At 42.8% G+C, this 18,194-nt stretch overlaps 1 protein-coding gene across 1 annotated transcript in view; it reads left to right on the top strand.

Moving 5' to 3' along the window:
• Nucleotides 1-17,807, top strand: part of TAOK1 (TAO kinase 1) — a 1,754,180-nt gene extending 1,736,373 nt beyond the window's left edge. Inside the window, exon 20 of the mRNA XM_069615276.1 lies at nt 6,425-17,807. Coding sequence (XP_069471377.1) covers nt 6,425-6,886 — 462 coding nt within the window. The 3' untranslated portion in view covers nt 6,887-17,807. The remainder of the gene's footprint in view (nt 1-6,424) is intronic.
• The last annotated feature ends 387 nt before the right edge of the window (nt 17,808-18,194 follow it).

Raw genomic sequence — 18,194 nt, 5'->3', positions numbered from 1 at the left:
CTCTTCTTGCAGCCGTCTTTGTTCGCCGCCGCAGGGCTTGTAGGCCAGAAACCACAGCTGGCATGTTCTTGTCTTTCTTGGAAGTAAGATGGACAATCGACTTTTGCTGAGAGAATATACCGTAGGAAAAAACCTTAGGGTTATCCCGGAAGCCTTTGGCAGGCCTGCTCATACCTTCACCTGACTTTGTATAGGAGAAGGGATTTGGTGCGCGTTTAGTGAGTCCTTCTGTTACCTCGTTTGAGCGATCAGCCTGGGAGACTTCATCCTCTTCCTCTATTATTGCAATTATCTCGTCTAGAGGATCCTTCATTTGTACCATTGCTGATGCACCTTTTCTTGTTTTTTGTTGAGCAGCTGTTAAGTCTGTCTCAGAATTGGCAGTCGACATTAGTGTCAGATTTCTTTCATTACAGTCTGGCCCTCCCTTGGCGTTTTCTCCGTCCGGTGTAAGCAGCTCCAGAGGGGGCTGCATTATTTTGGGATCATTCCTGATGAGCGGTCCATCTGCCCTGGGTATCGGGATGCCTCCTGTCCCGACAATGTACCCTTCCAGATAGTTTAATTTCGACTGCATAGAGGCCAGCATTGACATCTGATCGCGGAGAGTATCATTTAGGCTCTCATATAGCTTACTGAAAGGTGCCATCGCAATTGTTACAGTAGACATAATGATCATTATGTCAGCCTTTTGTTGGAAAGGGTCTTGTAACGACGGTGGTTGTTTCGCTCAGTCTACGCATGCGTATAGGAGTGTAAGACAGCGTTGGAGTTTTTGCTGACTTTGTAGCACTGGCCCGCACACGCTCATCATGCTTAGGCTCAGCTGATGGCATTATGTTTCCTGACCTCTATGATGAGCATAGTGTCGTTTGGGAGTCCAACCTCTGTGGGCTTGCGATCGTCTCGTTTCCTCGCTCAGATGGTGTCAGATGCTGGATTGGTGAAGGGTTCGCAGAACTCTGCAGTCGCTGGAGAATTGTTTGTCTTTCGACTGAACTTTTGGCTTCAAGTTTCGCAGGGGATGGGCAGTCACTCGCCTCCCCATTCAAACATTGTTCTTTTCTCACTGTTAGTTTTGTTGGTGTAGTGCCATCTCAGTGCCGGCAAACTCTTTGTCAGCGTCTTTGTAGAAGCAGAGTCAGGAAGTTTTGAAGGTGTGATCGCTTCTTCTGCGCAGCTTTTTAATGATGTCATTTCTGTTTCTGTTTGCGAGCAACTTTCCAAGATTTCACTGTCCGACGACAACTGCTGCAGATTCAGTCGAGTCTCTAATTTCTTTTTAAAGAAATCATTAATTGCTGCAAAAGTAAAAGGCATGCCGGGTCCGTTCTTTGGGCCCATTTTTTCACTTAAAGGTACTTTTGGTTTTAGGGTCGCTCTTCTTCTCATCCTGTTAGGATTATGTCGATATATTTTGATTAGTGCGGGGGGTAGTTGTTTAGACACACCCTCCGTTTGAAGTTTTTCTTTACTTGAATTGCCGCCCCATCATGCTTTTTTAGCATCGTTTGGTCGGCCACTGCATGTGAACCAGATACACTAGAAGTACCTGGCTCACAGCAGTGGTCAACTCCGTCCTGTGGATTGCAAAAGACAGGAGCGTGCAAAGGATTGACAGTCTTGAGGTTTTTCAACACTGGAATGATTCCAGTGGGTCTGTTGGTGATGTCTATTAATTGGGCGTCCTCTGCAGTGGTCTGGGCTTCAGTTGGACTCTCCAGTACCTCACTCACTTGCACGTTGTGGACTATAGCAGTGCATAAAGTTTCAGTTGAAATATGCGTTGCTTTTGTCAGTCTGACTTTTTCACCTTTTTTGGGAATTGTTGGAGTCATAGTTTGCTGCGTGCGGCACTCCAGGTTGCTGACCCCGCTAAGACTCATAGCAGTATATGTTTCAGTTACTTGGTTACTGGAGATGTTATTTTCCAGACCAGATGTTTCGTTTGTGGTTCGTCTCTCCGGAGCTAATGAATTACTCGAAAGGCCCGCCTCCTCCACAAGGGAGGTAAACAGGGCTTGCGAGTTTTGCTCAGCCTGATCTGAAGAAGCTGGTTTCGAGGGTGCGAGCTCCGGCTGATTTTGATAAGTCACTCGAGGTGGCTGTGAGCCGGGTGGCGCCTCAGACGGGCTGACCGGAAGAGACTCATCACATCTCGACAGATTCATCCTCGGTGTCTTCGCAGTCTTCAACGGAAAGTCTGGCGAGGAGTCAGGCGGGTCTGACGAGATTGTCCGCTTCGGTACCCAAGGGCACCGAAGACTTCTCGCCCCTCCTTCGAGTTCTGTTTCAGAGCACTGGCTTCCTTCGGTGGCCGCAAGACGCGACGGGTGACCTCCATTTCAGGAGCGGGTGGACAGGTAAGACTAGGAACTACAGGGGCTGGCGGGGAGGTTAGCACAGGAAACGGGGGACCAGACAGGGGGAGACAGGGAAGGATTCCACCTCGAGGGGAGGGAGCAGGGGGGGGGGTCATGCCTGACCGATTCCTGATACAGTATTATACTGTATTTAGCGTAGTTTGCGAAGTCCTGGGTCCCTCGTCCCTAGTCCTTGCAATAGAGGTTTGCTCAGAAATGACCACCGTCCCGTCACGGCGGCCAGAGTGGTCGAGCAGGGTCACAAGTGACACAAAAAAAGGGCTCACCGCACAAGCTGACAGGCAGGCTCCTCCACTCCCTGCCACGGTCTGCCAAAGTCTGCAGTCACTCAGCAGCTCACTCCGATGGTATTTTTAAACCATCAGTTATAAACACAACACTTCTATTAACCTTTAAACAAAACCACACGTTAAATATACTACAACTAACCAGTTCACTTTGTACAGTATGTCTCAAGGTAAGTACCCTGTGTTTGAATGAACCGGTGTTATGAACAAAACACAATACCGCGGATACGGTTGCAATCACTTTTTGACAGTTGGGGTCTACTAAATAAAAGCGTATCCGTGACATGAATTTCTACCGGGGCAAAAACACACTTCGCACCTGAGATACCCAGAAGGGGTTGGAGGCAAAAATCACAGGCAATATTTAGGTTAGGCAGACAGCATCGAGAAACACTCAGAAACAGGAGTTCAAAAGTCAAAGGGCCGGAGCCAGGGTTAAGTGACACCGGAGACCTGTTGCCGAAGATCACACCGTTAGACAGTTCACGATTCAGCGTAGCCCAAAAGTACTTTGATATTGTCAATGTTCTGAAGCAAAAGTTATAAGGAGGAGGGAAGACAAGGACGAGCCTTGAGGATGAAGAAAAGGGGTGCACCCAGTTTCCTCGAGCAGAACACAGTACCTTATTCCAATGGTGCAGCTGGTGCCCTGGCAGTTGTTCCTGTTGGTTTCCCGCAGACCCACGATTCCTGGAGCTTCGTTGTGAAGGAGGAGGTCTGAAGGGGGTCTGCACCACGCAGGGATGAAGCCGGCAGCAGCGACAACGAATAAAAGGTGTGCTCCTTAAAAACAGGAGAGGTTCGGCAGGTGGCTATCCGGACCACTACAGCAGTGTGCAGCGATTTCGACCATGACGGAGACCTCTGTCTGAAGAAGATGAGCTGGTTATCCCCACCAGGCTCAAGGGAAGAAGACTCCGGGCTGGATCTTCTCTTAGTCGTCGAAGGGTAGATAGCTCAGGACTGCAGCAGGGCTTCACCGGGACGGGGTAGTTGCAGCAGCCGTCATTCTCTCTGCTTCTCTTCGGTTACTTGTAGTTTCAGAGGCGACTCTGACTTCTAGCCCAAGAGACCTGCCTTTTATGCACAAAACCCCCATTCACACAGCCTGGCTGTCAATCACGCAGCAGGGGGGTTGTCCATCCGGGACAACCACCTCAGCCAATCATGGCAAAGTGCGACTTGGGTTTCCTAGGATACCCTGTGCAGGGGGTGACTACACCCCTCCCTCACATTCAGCCCACCTAGACACCCAGGCACCTTGAGGAGGGCTTCTGAGTAGAAGCCCGCCAAAAGACAGTGAACAAAGAAGGCGAACCTAGTTTGCCGCGCAAAGTAAAAGAAGGACTTTAACAAAAAGAAATGGCGAATAAACCAAACCGGAGCCAAAAGAAAGACGATTTGGTCAAGCGGGTTTATGTTCGAGGCTAATATAATAGCCAAGAACAGTACCACGTTTATCTAATATAATCGCGGTAGAAAAGTTAGGGTAGATACCACTGCCACCAGCCAAGTCTAAATGTTAAAAGAGCGAAACAATGCTCAGGGAGGTACAGACAGAAAAGGGGTACAGATTAGCCCTTTCCAGTACTCCATGTAAGATGGGGTGTACTGGGTCTGTGGTAAAAGTGACTATGTAAAGTAAATGGCAACTTTACCTTTCTCTGGGGGACAGTAGTCAGCCCCAGCAAAATGGAGTCAGAGGGCAGTCTAAAAGACAACCCTGTGTTACTACACTGAGGGTGCGGTGTAACCCATACAAGAATAGGGGCACCTTGAGTGGTGTGCTCCAGTGCCCAAGACCACACAATGAGTAAAAACACATAGGCCAAAACATATGTAAGAGTGAAAAAGGGTGTACACTCTTACCAGGTGGTAAAAATAAACTCCAGAAATCCAGCAAAGCTGCTGGGGGACTCACTATGTGAGGTAAATTTAGCCCTAGAAGGAGAATTCTCCTTAACAGGGACCTCAATGTGGTTCTTGCGGGATTGCACCGCAAGCCCTTCGAGCCGATGGCCTCGGTGGACATCTGGCTAGAGACACTGAAGGCAGTGCTATTGGTGCCGCTCACTTCGGAATTCAGGTTCATAATGACATAGTCGTCTTGCGCACTCATCCAAACTTCTTGCCAAAGGTGGTCTCTCAATTCCACTTGAATCAATGAACCTGCCTGCCTGTGTTCTTTACAAAATGGCAGTCGCATGCCGAAAGGGCTTTGCATTCCTTGGACTTCAAGAGAGAACTCAAGTTCTCGCTCTTCTCAGACGAAATACTTCAGGAAGTCTGCAGCGTTGTCCATCACCCTTGGGGGCACATCTCCCGGCACCCAGGCTTCCAAAGCTTCTATTGACCGATGTGTGGTCCAGGCCATTTCGGAGGCGTTTACGGCCATGGGCAAGCCAGTTCCCGTGGGGATCCATGCCCATGCGGTCAGAGCTAAGGCTACAGCTGTCGCCTTTCAGAGACATGCTTTTTGGGATGTCATCAGCAGGGCGGCTACTTGGGCCACTCGGTCTGCATTCTGTAAGCACTACTCCCTTGACACTAGCTCCAGGCAGGATGCAGAAATTGGTCAGGCAGTTCTTAAGAACCTTTTTGCTTTTAAAGTATGAGGCAGGTTGTCACAGCTCCACCCAATGGTCTTGTTCGGTGGAATCACCCACATGGATGGAGGAAAGGGGACAGGATGTATGAGTAATAAAATGTACTCACTGTAGTGACTAGATTACTCATAGTCCCCTTTCCTCTATACGTCCCAAGCACCTTCCCCCACTTTTATGTGAGGGGCCAAAATATTCAGCATAGCGTCCGATGTGTTCAGAGAGAACTGAGGTGAGTCGCCAGAGGGCAGTGTCTCAGGGGGGTGCAACCGCTCGATGTACTAAATTTAAAGGGGAAGTGCAATATTTTGCTGATAAAGGTTCCAGTACGTCCCCATGTTGTGGGGAACCCCACAAGGATTGAGGAAAGGGGACTAAGGACTAGGAATATTCTAGTCACTAGAGTGAGTAACTAATAATTTTTCTATGGCCTTTATTCTTCTTACTATGTCATTGATTCTTAGTGAATTACACACGTTGTTTATGAAACTTGGCAAATGCAGGTAAAATGTCGTTCTCCACCTGCATCTGGTAAAGCTATCTAAAGATGTATTGTATGTTCCACAATGACTAGTCACTTTTTCTTTGCATGTCCAGAAGATAGTTTTATGGTAAAAATATGTATGTCAAAATCAGGATTGTACCGTCTTTGAAAAATGGCAAGAAGGTAATTGCCAGAATTGTGAAGTGCTCTGCAGTGCTTTTATGAAACATCTTGTTATTCAAAATATGCCACGGTTTAAATGTTGGCCAAACTATGGTGAGCATGCTGTATTCTTTGCTTGTCTCTCTTCCACCTCCTTTAAATGGTACATACTTAGACTTGATGCAAGCTTGTAGATCTGTTCATGCCTCGTCAACAATGTTACAGGTATGTGACTTATTCTGCTCTTCTCCTGCTGTCATTACAACTTTGCTGTATTAATAGTGCCATTCGGACATTGTACACTTGTCTTGGGCATGCGAGGTAAGTTCAGTGATGGGCGGAATCTTAGATAATCTAACTCTAATAACTCGCAGCTGCTTTGTGCCTTCATTGTAGCTTTCTACTAAGTGTTCAGAATCCATAATAATTATTTTGAATGGTCACTATAAGCGGAGATTAATCAATTTATCTTAGCTAAATATCTCTTTTGTGTTTCACCCATAGATTGAGGAAGAGATGGTGGCATTGCAGAATGAACGCACGGAACGGATTCGAAGCCTCTTGGAGCGTCAGGCCCGAGAAATTGAAGCTTTTGACTCTGAGAGCATGAGGCTAGGGTTTAGTAACATGATCCTCTCAAACCTCTCCCCCGAGGCGTTCAGCCACAGCTACCCGGGAGCTTCTGGTTGGTCCCACAATCCTACTGCGGGCCAGGGACCACACTGGGGTCATCCCATGGGGGGCCCACAACAAGCATGGGGTCACCCGATGCAAGGTGGGCCTCAGCCATGGGGTCATCCCTCTGGACCCATGCAAGGGTTGCCTCGAAGTAGTGCAATGGGGGTCCGCAACAGCCCCCAGTCTCTGAGGCGGACAGCTTCTGGGGGACGGACAGAGCAGGGCATGAGCAGGAGCACAAGTGTTACTTCACAAATATCCAATGGCTCGCACATGTCTTATACATAACTTTCAGCAAGAAGTGGCGAATGGCAATTCCACAGGAGCTGCTGCCAACGGGAACTGCTTTCAGCAATTCATCACAACAGCCTCCTCCCACTGGTACTGTGGCACACAAGCTTCGTGCACATGGTGTATTTTATTCCTTTTGTAAAGCATTATGGCTGTTTTTACCAAGTCAAATGTCACAATTTGACTGCAGGATTTTCTTTGTCTTGTCGGAAATTAAGGTGAGCAAGGAAGAGGGAGAGGTACAGGAAAATATTGTAAAAAAAATAAATAGCATTAAGACATTTAGGGTGTCATAAAATGCTGCCTAGTCAAATGCCATGAAGGCCTATTTTCTGTGCCATTGCTACCAAATCTAATCCTGTTTTATGCACTCCAATTACGTAATAGGCTCTGGTGTCGCTTATCTATAGCTGACTTGATTTAAACCTAGCAGAAGACTACAAACACTATTTGCCATGGTTGGCAATGAGCAGTTGCATGTGAAAGGAAGGCCATCATATGTTAAGCTTATTACATGGAGCTGGTAGCAAAGTGTTCTGATTGATTGCATCTTCCGGCATGCCTTGGCACAATTGCTGCCTTCTGTCTGGCCACTCAGTGTGACCTTGCCAAACAAATATGATGGTTCTCTGCAAATAACCCCCATCAAAGATGGTTGTACCAATCAGAAAAGGACAGCATGTAATTATCATTTACAAATCCATATTGGATACCAATTCTTAGATTCTGAATAACATTACTTTGCTCGACATGCATTAGTTGGAACTGAGAAGGTTGTACCTCCTATGTCTTTCTGGACACGTTTTTGGAAATCCGGTGTGACAGTTCAACCTGCATCTTAATTTAAAGTAATAACTATTCTGTTTTTTTCTTTGATATTTAATTGGTTCCTTGCTTGACAACAAGGCATACATGGGAATAATGTAATTGAAAGTTCGGTTGAAAAGCTCACTATCTGATTTTCCAATTGAAGAATAAACCCCTAAGTCTGAAGAGAGCCTCTCTAGTTTCTGCCCAAACCCTGGTAGTAATCAGTTACATCTGGTTATTGTGAAAACTACCTTGCTTAGTAGTAAATTTCAAAGTTCTTTACACTACACCGGCATGCTTCAAATATCACATTATAATGTAGATTAAGACCGTGCTATCGTAGGTGCCATAATAATTCTGATGGAGCGGAACCAGATTCATCCTGCCAGTTAATAACTTGCATCACTACAGTACAGACATCACTGCATTAGAACATTTATTTTTGTATTCCTCCCCTTTCTTTCCATTGTCTGCGTCTTCTAATTTCTCCCTTACACAGAGATTGTGCGATTGCCCTGTTATGTTGCTGCCTTGTTATGCTTTTTTACTTTTTATTTTGTATATTGAATGAGTAAATATTGTCCTCTGTAATTCCTTTACCAGATGGCCAAAAGGCACACAGGTGTGTTTGGAGATGTGTCTAACAAATACATTCGCCATAGTTTTACCCACAGTATTTTTTAGATTCCCCACATTTAAAAATGTGACTCTAAAAATACACAAAGGCCCTGTGCACACTTATGTAACTAGCAACCCAATTCAACATGCAGGAACCATCATTCGTTATTTGGAAACATAGGAAAACTTGCCACTCTTTTTCCAGTCGTGTAAAAATATAATTTGGGAATAAAGTGCAATTTAATGTTCTTTTAACACCATGGCATGGTAGTACGGTTTTAATAATTTTTGTAAGCATTTAGCATTGACTGTTTCAAAATAGATGTGCCATAATTGTCCTTTATCGGGCCAAGGATGAGCAACTTGTTTTGTGGTAGACAAAGGTGAGCTAATTCTTGCCCATTTTTAACTGTTGCCAATGAGGGCTTTAAGTATTTGAGCATACGGTATTGCTTTGAAGTTCTTTCAAGCCAGAACTGTGGTTATGAAAATCGGATGATGGCAGTTAAACAGTGTGTTTGAATATCTTCAAGAACACCTTAGGTTAATTTGCCTTTATTTAGCATGAAGTGTGCGGCAATGAGAGTGTTTCACATTACTGTGCCTAAAGAGATTAAAGCAGGTTTACCAGAATAGTGTGCTAGACACAGAGAAATGAGGAACTGTAGAGAGGTTCTATTCCATAGGCCTACCGGAACAAGAAACATTTCTGCCTTTTTTGTATTTTAGCTTCTTTCAGAATGTTGTTGCTGTATATTAATAGGCAAGCCACTCCAAGTTTGGGAGCTTATGATTGCAAAACTACACCCACTGTTACCTTCGCTCAAAGAGAAACCAAGTGAGACGTAAAGTATTTTCAATCATGTGAAAAGGCTGCTCCCCTGCCTAGCGTTAACACGTTTTTAGATTGTAATACCCTGTTTCATGCAATATATGAAAAATGACATTTAGAATATACCCTGGTATTATTTGGTGCCATCCCATGATTATAAGGGCGAGGTTTTTGCACTGCTATTTATTTTATTTGGGGATAGGTGTGTTGTCACAAGACATTGGGCTCTGGAAAAGGTTTGAGGTTAGTGCAGGCAAGGAAGGTTGAAGTGATACAATGTAACGTGAATCACACAACAGGTTTTCACGATGTCTATGGTGGTCCTGAGATGATAAAAACGTTGAGTGATTCCACTTTGAAGTTTCCCGTGCTTAGAATGTATGTGACAGAGTTGTTATGGAGGAGGCCACTCATATTCCCTTATGATTGGTGTTCTGTGGTGGTGATACTATGAAGGGTGTTAACGAATGTCGGTAGTAAAAAGGAAAGGTGAACCGATCGGTGTGTTGGTGACACAAGGCACTGCTTGTTTGGGGACTGGAGTGTCAAGTAAATACTCACAGTTTCTGTAATTCCATCAGCCAGCTTGTTTTGAGCGTTTTACCATTACAAGCCCATCACATTTCGTCCATCACTTGAACAACAAAACAATTTGACATTTTCTTTTAATAGAGAACACGTTTATTTTACAGCAGTTTCCAAATATCGCACAAATCTTAGTTTATGATTCAGTGAATGTTCATCCAACGTCCTACCTTACATGGGTAAATCCTGACATGTATTTTCCTTGTTTGTCTTCCCCCTTGCCCATGTTCCTGCTTTCCATACTGTTCAATGTAAACTTTTCATACTTAACCATATCCAGTCTCCTTAGTTGCTGCCATTTACTGCCCTTTACAGTCTCTTTCTCAAGCAAAGCTGACTGTAAACCCAGGGTAGTGCTCAGTGGTGTAAAAGCACAGATTTGAATTATTCCAGAGCCCTTTCCTGCTGTAGCACTTTTATTTTAGGCTGCCAAACATTAATTGCCTCCATAGTTTTCTCTTTCCCCCTAGCCCTTGTCTAACACCCACTCATTTGTTTTAGGAGAGTGAGGTATCTAGTTCATTGTCAAGATGTTTTAGTAGTATACATCACATCTTCTGTTTTAGCATTTCTGCCATTTGCACACTTTTAAGTTCATGACCTCCCCAGAAAAGGCACCATGTTGCTGAAACATCTTACTAAAACAATACAAATGTGACTGCACACCACCTTAAGAATTTCAAGAATGTATTTAGCAACTCATTGCTTCTGGCAGATCAATATGGAAATCTCAAATGTTACCTCAGTGACGCCTTTTCAAGAAACACCAGTTGATATTGCTAGAGTATTGAGCCATAAGGATTGGTTTGCTACATGTATTGCTTTAAATATGGACCTATTTGAGATATGTGACCACTTGTGTGTTCTGCATTTCTACCCTGCTTATTTTGAGTTGGCAAACCATACATCCCACATAGTACGGTTTAATGTGCATCCATAATGACAAGGTAAGGGGCTAGAGTCTTCAGTGAATACCAGGACGAAGCTCACTCTTTTACAACATTTCCTACGAACTCCACATGTTTCTTTTATCTGGGCTAGTCTTGGGTACAATTTTGTAAAATGTGATTTCAAACATGAACTGGAATCAGCATATACACACTAGATTGCCTACTCAGGTTAGTTTTAGAGGGGTGTAAAATGCCCTGTTTGGCATTTTTGGATGACTTCAATATTCCTCTGGTCTTTCCTATAATGAAAATTGTATAGTACTCTAGCCCAACGGGTTCTTTTGTTGCAGATTTAAATATCAACACCATTAATATGAATTGTCATGTTTTTAACGTGGAGGTGTTCTACTTAATTCAACGTTTCTTTCCTTTAGACTGTCTTGTAAAACAAGCTAAAGGGATTGCCTTGAATTTGCAATAAAAACGTGTCCGAGGGAGATTTAAATTACCTTTTTATCTTCCCAAAATATTTAATATCTTGAATAGGGGCTATTTCTTTTATCCTGACTTTCTTTTTAGTATCTTAAATCTACCAGTTGCCTGTAACTGGTGTTTTTGCCCCTCAGTGTGGTGATCTCCTGAATTTAGCATATCCTAACTTACAATTGTCATTCGGCTCTCTTTTATAAAAAGTATCTTAATCCTACCCGCAAAATTAAGCAGACTAATTATTCTGCCGTGTTCCTAAAATTGAATGTAAACTACAAGGAAAAGTAAATATCCATCTATAAGCAGGAAAACATTCCTTAACAGCAGCTAGTTTATAAAGTGCTTCTACATAAAGTGCACAGATATACAAGTGCAACAGCAAAAGCAGCAACTATAATAAAGCATGTGTGCTCCAAGGTTCTGCCATCAACCCGTAGGTCAATCACTCCATAGACCCATCGCATTTTCTGGCAAATAAAGCTTATCTCAGGAACCAGTGTTTGCTGCATTAAAGCAACATATGCTGAACATGTGTCCAGTTAATTGTGCACTGCATCTCCTAGTCATCGTTCTTAATTTGCATTATCGTTTGGTGTGCCATTTCTTTCTGGATTTCAGGGAGAGGACTCCCATAAAGGATAAGTGGTTTGTAAAACAGTTGTGAACAACTAAAGGAGCCATCCCTCAAACCAGAATTTGTAAAACCTTTCAGAAAGTTAACCATTTTGGCCAGACCTTATAAGGTTTGCTTAGTTTCTTGATTGAAACATTGCCAGAAGGATCGCAATTTAATTTGAAAGCTTTCTGCAGTCCCTTTCCCTAATAACACTGAGTTTGCCACGAGGACAAAGACCACATTAAACAAAGACCAAACTTTCAAGATTCTTTTCACAGAGGAATCTGAGGGCACAAGACACTCGAGCACTGAATCTAAAAGAGGGCGTGTTAGATATTTTCCTTCAGAGACTGCCTTTAAAACAGGATCACACATCCCGATTCATCATTTTATCCTATCCGGACAGTTTGACTCTGGTTCTTGTATCTTTTGCCTTTTTGAGGCAGTAATTCACTCCCCTATTTCCTGCTTAGTTGGCAGTTTCTGCTCTATCTTTTAGGGCAGTCGAACATGGCCAGATGTCAGAAGCTGCGCGCTATACAGCTTATGCAAGTACTGTACTCTTTGCCATCAACAGTACCGTAAAAGCCATGGTATATTATTACAACTTTCAAACCCATGGTTGTTGAAGGCCAATATTTTGATTTCTTTTTCAGGCATGTTTGTTTGTGTTTATGGTCTATTTAAACACACCAGCCAGGTACCTCTAAAAGGCCAAACCTTTTATTTCAAGTATATTATTTGTCTGCATTCATTTTTCGTGAATTACAGTGAAGTAAATGGTTAGCTCATGGTGCAGAAATTGTATCCTTCTAGATTGTACATGAAGACTCCATTAACAGGCACATTTTGATCAATCGCCATAAATGTATTGGCAGCTTGTGACACTTTCTCTTTCAGCTTTGCCTAGAACTAAACATTTATACAGTGAGAGTTGTTGTTCCAGCAATAAACTATCTCCACAGGTCCCTGCTATGGAATAAAGAAACTATCTGTGACCAATTGTGTTATCTAACCTTTTGTTTTATAAGGCAATATGTTTTCCTAACATACCTTGGAAGAAAGCAAAACGTTTATCAGTCAGTTAACTCTCAGTTGTGTTATGTTGTGAGTTAACAATTTGGTACAGATAGAATAATTTAATAAATTCAAATTGATCTGGTAGCGCCTTTTATCATAGGTTCAAAAGTATTAAGCGTGACCACAAAAATAGAAAAATGAACTAAAGTACTTGGCATTCATGCGGAACGGAAAAGGGACTGTTTTCACTAAATGAGATGCAACCATCATCCACACTGATTATTTTAAAACATTGCAAAAGGCCACTTCCGTAGCACAGAAATGATTCCTTTAAATCTCATTCTCTGGCAACGAAAATAAATTAATTGGCCTTTTGTATTCTAGTAAAATCTCCCATTTCCTGTTGTGTAGTTTGTTTTTACATTCTTTTTTTAATCCAGTTTGCATGCCTCTCCTTGCTTGCTTATTTTTATTTGCTTGATCATTACTGTCCCCGAAAGTCCTGTCTTGCATAAACCTTTGTCACCTATTGCTACTATTTGAAGTTATGGAGGCATATATGGGCAGGATTTGCTCACTTCAACTATGAAATAGCAGACAAGTTGTTGAGGTTTGGTCAGTCGGATTTAAATCCAGCTGTTGGCAAGCAGGAAGAGTGAAGAAGGACCCTTTCCATTTTAGGAAGTAAAATCTAGAATGTCCCCAGATCCTTGTGCACTTTGGACTGTGCTCCTAACCAGTCCTTACGCTTCCAAAATAATCTGACCTTTCCTGTACTTTTCCTCAATTTTAATTTGTTATTAGTAGTTGGTCAGCGGCAAATAACAAGTATGCACTTATTAAGGGTAATCTGAATGGAAAAAATGGCACGTGCCTCAAAAAAAGGCATCCCTGCACATGGCATCCTAAGTACATGCCTAGTCTAGTGTACTCCATGTAAAATACTGGGGTGCTATTGCTTAGAGATGGGTGCGGGGTAGAATGCTGGAGCATAAAACATCCACCGTTCAGCCACCTATCCCATGATTTTGAAGTCATTGGGATTACCTCTTGCGGGAGGAGTGCTAATTCCAATTTCCCACCCTTATGATTTCTATGAAAAACAAGCATTTGCAGGGCATTAAGTTCCTAATGCAAAAGCGGTTTGTGTGAATGTAACAATGGTAATCCTTTGTGCTCTGGGATCTTGTAGGTGATGGGCCTTCTCCACAGCTGCTCCTACTCTTCCCTCACTGACACATTCCACTTGTTACGCACCACAAAGCAGGTTGCTCTATTAATATTTTATTTGTGTAAAACTGAACAAATATATCGACTGTTATTTTAAAGTATGTTTTGCACTAATTTATCTCAGTGCTAATGTGGCGAGATGATGGCAGTTACATTGTGGTGGAAGCCTTTTAAGCCACAAATTGTGAAATATTGCATGCTACTTTTGCCTGGTTCAGCTGATCGCCTCTTCCTTAGAACCAGCAGGATGCATTACACAAAAGGAAACGCTTCATCACGTACACGTTAGCTTTTTATTTTTCCTTAAATGTCTATCTGAGCCAGGCTATAGGGAGTTTCTGTGACTATTCACAATAGTTGCTCTTTTTGTATCATGGCATTTCACCAAACCCCCTTACACAATGCCTACTTGGGGGATTCCTGGTGTAATGTGCAGGCCAATAAAGAGCATCCACCCGTGTCCTTCCTTGCTAAATGGTTACTTGTGACCCATCTCTGGTGTTGCTACCCCAACCATTTTCACAAGGGTTTGGTGCATTGTATTTTACTCAATAAGTTCATAGATGGCTACATTTTAGCACCCGAAGTTTGTTTCTGGTGCCATTTAGCCCTTTTAAAAATTATCAGCACATACACAGCATTAGTACCCGGCACGCGCGGCGCACCGGGAATCCAACGTGTTGATTGGCTCTTTTCCGAGCCGTACCCCACGGTATTGCTGTGTGTGCCAGGTACTCTGTTCCCGGCGAGAGGTGTGGCAGCCCCTCAGCCAATGAGGAGGCTCGAAACGGGGCAATCCCTGCTCCGAGCCTCCCCATGGCTGGAGGCTGCCTTCGTCCCCCGCTGGGGACTCGGGTAAGACTTATTTTTTCTCCCAACTCCCTGCCCTCCACACCCCACTTACCTTCTATCCCTTGGTCTCTGGCAGAGGACGATGGAAGCCTCCAGGCGTATGGAGACTCAGAGTGAGGCCATCCCCGCTCCAAGCCTCCACACAGCTGAAGGCTTCCATCGTCCCCCGCCGGAGCTGCAGTAATTTTTTCTTTGTGAAGCTTTGTGAAATGGGTCCCTTTGCTTTTCGCATCTACTTTAGTAGGTTACTTTGCTTTGACCACAGCTTTTGTTCCTACTTGGTGACTGTAAAATCCCTGCGGCACAAAATAATGATACTAGACAAGTTTACTTTACAGATAGGAAAAATCTGGTCATACTTCAGCACCGATTCCGCGGTTTGAAGAGTGTCATTTGAAGATACTGTGCCAAGTCCAGTTATTCTTCACACTATTTGTCATGCCATTAAAGTTGTTAATATTTGCTTTGGAGACCGTCGATTTTCCTTAGCCTCTCTAGGTATTATTGGCTATTGGAACAATTATTCCCATTCTCAAATGCAATCTAATCAGTTGAGGTTGTTTGCAGAATGCCTTTTTCCAATTCACATCTGATATCAGACAAACATGTCAAGGTCTTTATTGCATAGATAAAGGAGACCGTGTATGCCATTTGGTAATTGGGAGGGCCTTTAGGGTACCAGTCAGAAGTTAATTAACTTTCTGGTAAGTTAATGCTAAGGTCTTGCACATGTCAATAAAGCAAAGCGTTAAGCCCCCCAGATTAGTGCCCATCACCAGAGCAGTGAGTTTCCCCATACACTGTAGTTGCCCACGTTTTATAATCAAGTAAGCATGAGAGAGAGGGACTGGGACTCTAAGCATGTGTTCCATAATGCATGCATTATTCAAATTGGATATTTAAAGTCACTGTGGGAGAAAGAGTTTTTGTGATTAGGCAGCTGCAATGTACCTATAAATGGATTATGTGTGAGTGAGCTATCAAAAAACCGAACCGTGTGCTCCAGTTGCCACCTATCCCTGTCTCTGAAATCCTTCATATTATCACTTCCTCAAGCACCCAGCATCTGACGCACATGCACATACCATGAGGTCAGAAAGATGGGTGTGAATAAGGATCCTTAAAAGTTAATATAGTGCACATTTCAGAGTTGTAAATGCTAGAGAGCTTTTTATTAATACATACATAGACTACATTGTTTTAATCTTATTTATATGATTCTGAGGAAATCATTAACCCATTTAAACTTTTAAGAATCGAATATTGAGCCCTAAGAGTTAGATCGGGTAATATAGCTGTTGGATCCCCTTTGTATGCAAACCAAAACTGTAGTCGGTGCATTGATAAGGGTGAGACTGTAAGTTAATTGTGTATATTGTACATTTAAAAAAATCATTTGCTAGTATTGTGAAAGAATTAAACTAAAGAATTGAGATTTATAATATAACTATTAACGCAGGTTTTATCATAAGTTGTCCCACTGTTCAGTACATCCCGAATGTACACTCCAATTTCTAGTTCCGAACTGACAGCCAACAGAGCAGCCTACTAAAGGTTTCCAATGAATATTTCAGTTTCTCTTCCTCTTGCCAGCACGTTATAGATTTTTATTTGCAGTTATTGGAAATTTAAATGTTTTTAACTTTTCTCTCCAATCACTCCACTTTTCTAGGTTAATCATCTATCCTCACACTCCCTCATCTTTAAAACCCTTATTCTGCAGCTTCTGGGCAAAGGTCAATTTTTGCCACTAAACTAAAGATGCTTCACTTCGGTCAGTTTATTTTGTTGTTTAATTTTTGTATGTAAAGATTATGACCTTGTGAGTTTTGGCAAAGTGTTGCTATCTTGTAAATGCACACCTGTAACAGGACTGATTCTTGCAGTGGTTACAAAAGCAATGTCTACCCAAGTGTTTATGGCTAACCGTGCTGTCTGGGGTCTACTGGTGAAAGCTGTTAACCCTGCAGCCTTGGACTGTTTGTGTTGGCTGGGTATTTTGCTGAATAGGGTTCTTAATATCTCCACAGAATTACATGCCTCTTGTCCAGTCCTATGCTGCCATATGCTGAACTGAAGAATGTGCCACATGTGAGAAGGAGCGTTATTTTTGGACCTTATCACAGTTAATTTCTTGTTTAGCCTTGTTCATCTTTATATGGTCACTGGCATTCAACGCCCAGCAAAAACAATCCAGAGAAGGACATTTCAGCACTCATAGTTTAGAAACCAGGCACTTTTTCAAGGAAATCTCGCAGGCGTAGACTTGATATTTTGCATCCAATTGCTATAGATGATTATTGGGTAATTTGTATTATTTGTCTTGAAACCCTCCAAAACCTTGTCCTTAAGTGCTGTAATTGGGCTGGTCATAAACTGAAGCAAACAAGGCACTTCATTACCTTGGGACCTTTTAAAGGCTATTTTGGTGTTTGAGGCAAACCTAAGCCTAGCAGCCCCATATCTCATTTAAACATTTTTGCAGAGGTAAAACATTTTTTACTGCGAGATCATTACCAGAAAAAGGGAAGACCTTCAATTTAACAGCTGCAGTTCAGCGTCTGTGAATTAGTTTGTCAAAGATGAACACAGACACTACTTTCATTTGTTAGCCCATTCAAGTGCTAGGGGCGCAGTATGCAGTGTTGAAGGACCAGTTTCCTGGCACACATGCGCGCCTCAGTCACTCAACAGGTGTGCATTCTGACTTTCAAGAAACGCACCAACTTTCAAGGTTCAATGTACAGTATTGTCAGTATTCTGGTATTCTTCTGGTTCAACATACATTATAGCCCATATATAACCTGTATTAAATGTATAGATTGTGCATTTAAAGCTGTTACCAAGTTGTCAGAAAATAAGAGAAATGGGGGGGGGGGGGGGGGGGTTCTGTGTAATATTTTGTTTGTAAGTATCCTTTGTATCATATCAAAGGAAATGTTTAAAAATCAACTGTAATAAAGTAATTTTAGTACACGTGTCTGTTTTTCTTTTATATGTAAACATGTTTTCACATACACCAAGGGTTACCTCCACCTTCAGTTACATGTCCCTTACCAAATGTGTAAGAACTAGTACCTAGCCCTCCTATTTAACAAAAATGCTGTTAGGCAATCAATTTGATGACATAACATTTCATCAGTAAAAAGTGTAAGCCTGTACAAGCAACATAAGCGTACACTGGCTCTTTCAATGTCCAAAGTTTGGCAACCAAACCACCCAGCCTCCATATAGTAGTTTTAAGGAAGGTTTAATCGGGTTGCTTCCCACGCCTGTTCCATTTCTTCTACCAAGTGCTGAAGATTGCAAACTGCCTTGCTTTTGCTTCAGGATCCCCAATCCAGTTTTCCCTGTCCCACCATT

The sequence above is a fragment of the Ambystoma mexicanum genome, chromosome 9, assembly GCF_040938575.1.
Source record: "Ambystoma mexicanum isolate Mex_15411 chromosome 9, UKY_AmexF1_1, whole genome shotgun sequence".
NCBI classification, from domain to species: Eukaryota; Metazoa; Chordata; class Amphibia; order Caudata; family Ambystomatidae; genus Ambystoma; species Ambystoma mexicanum.
The sequence above is the reverse complement of the archived record's forward strand: the minus strand, read 5'-3'. Positions and strand labels throughout refer to the sequence as shown.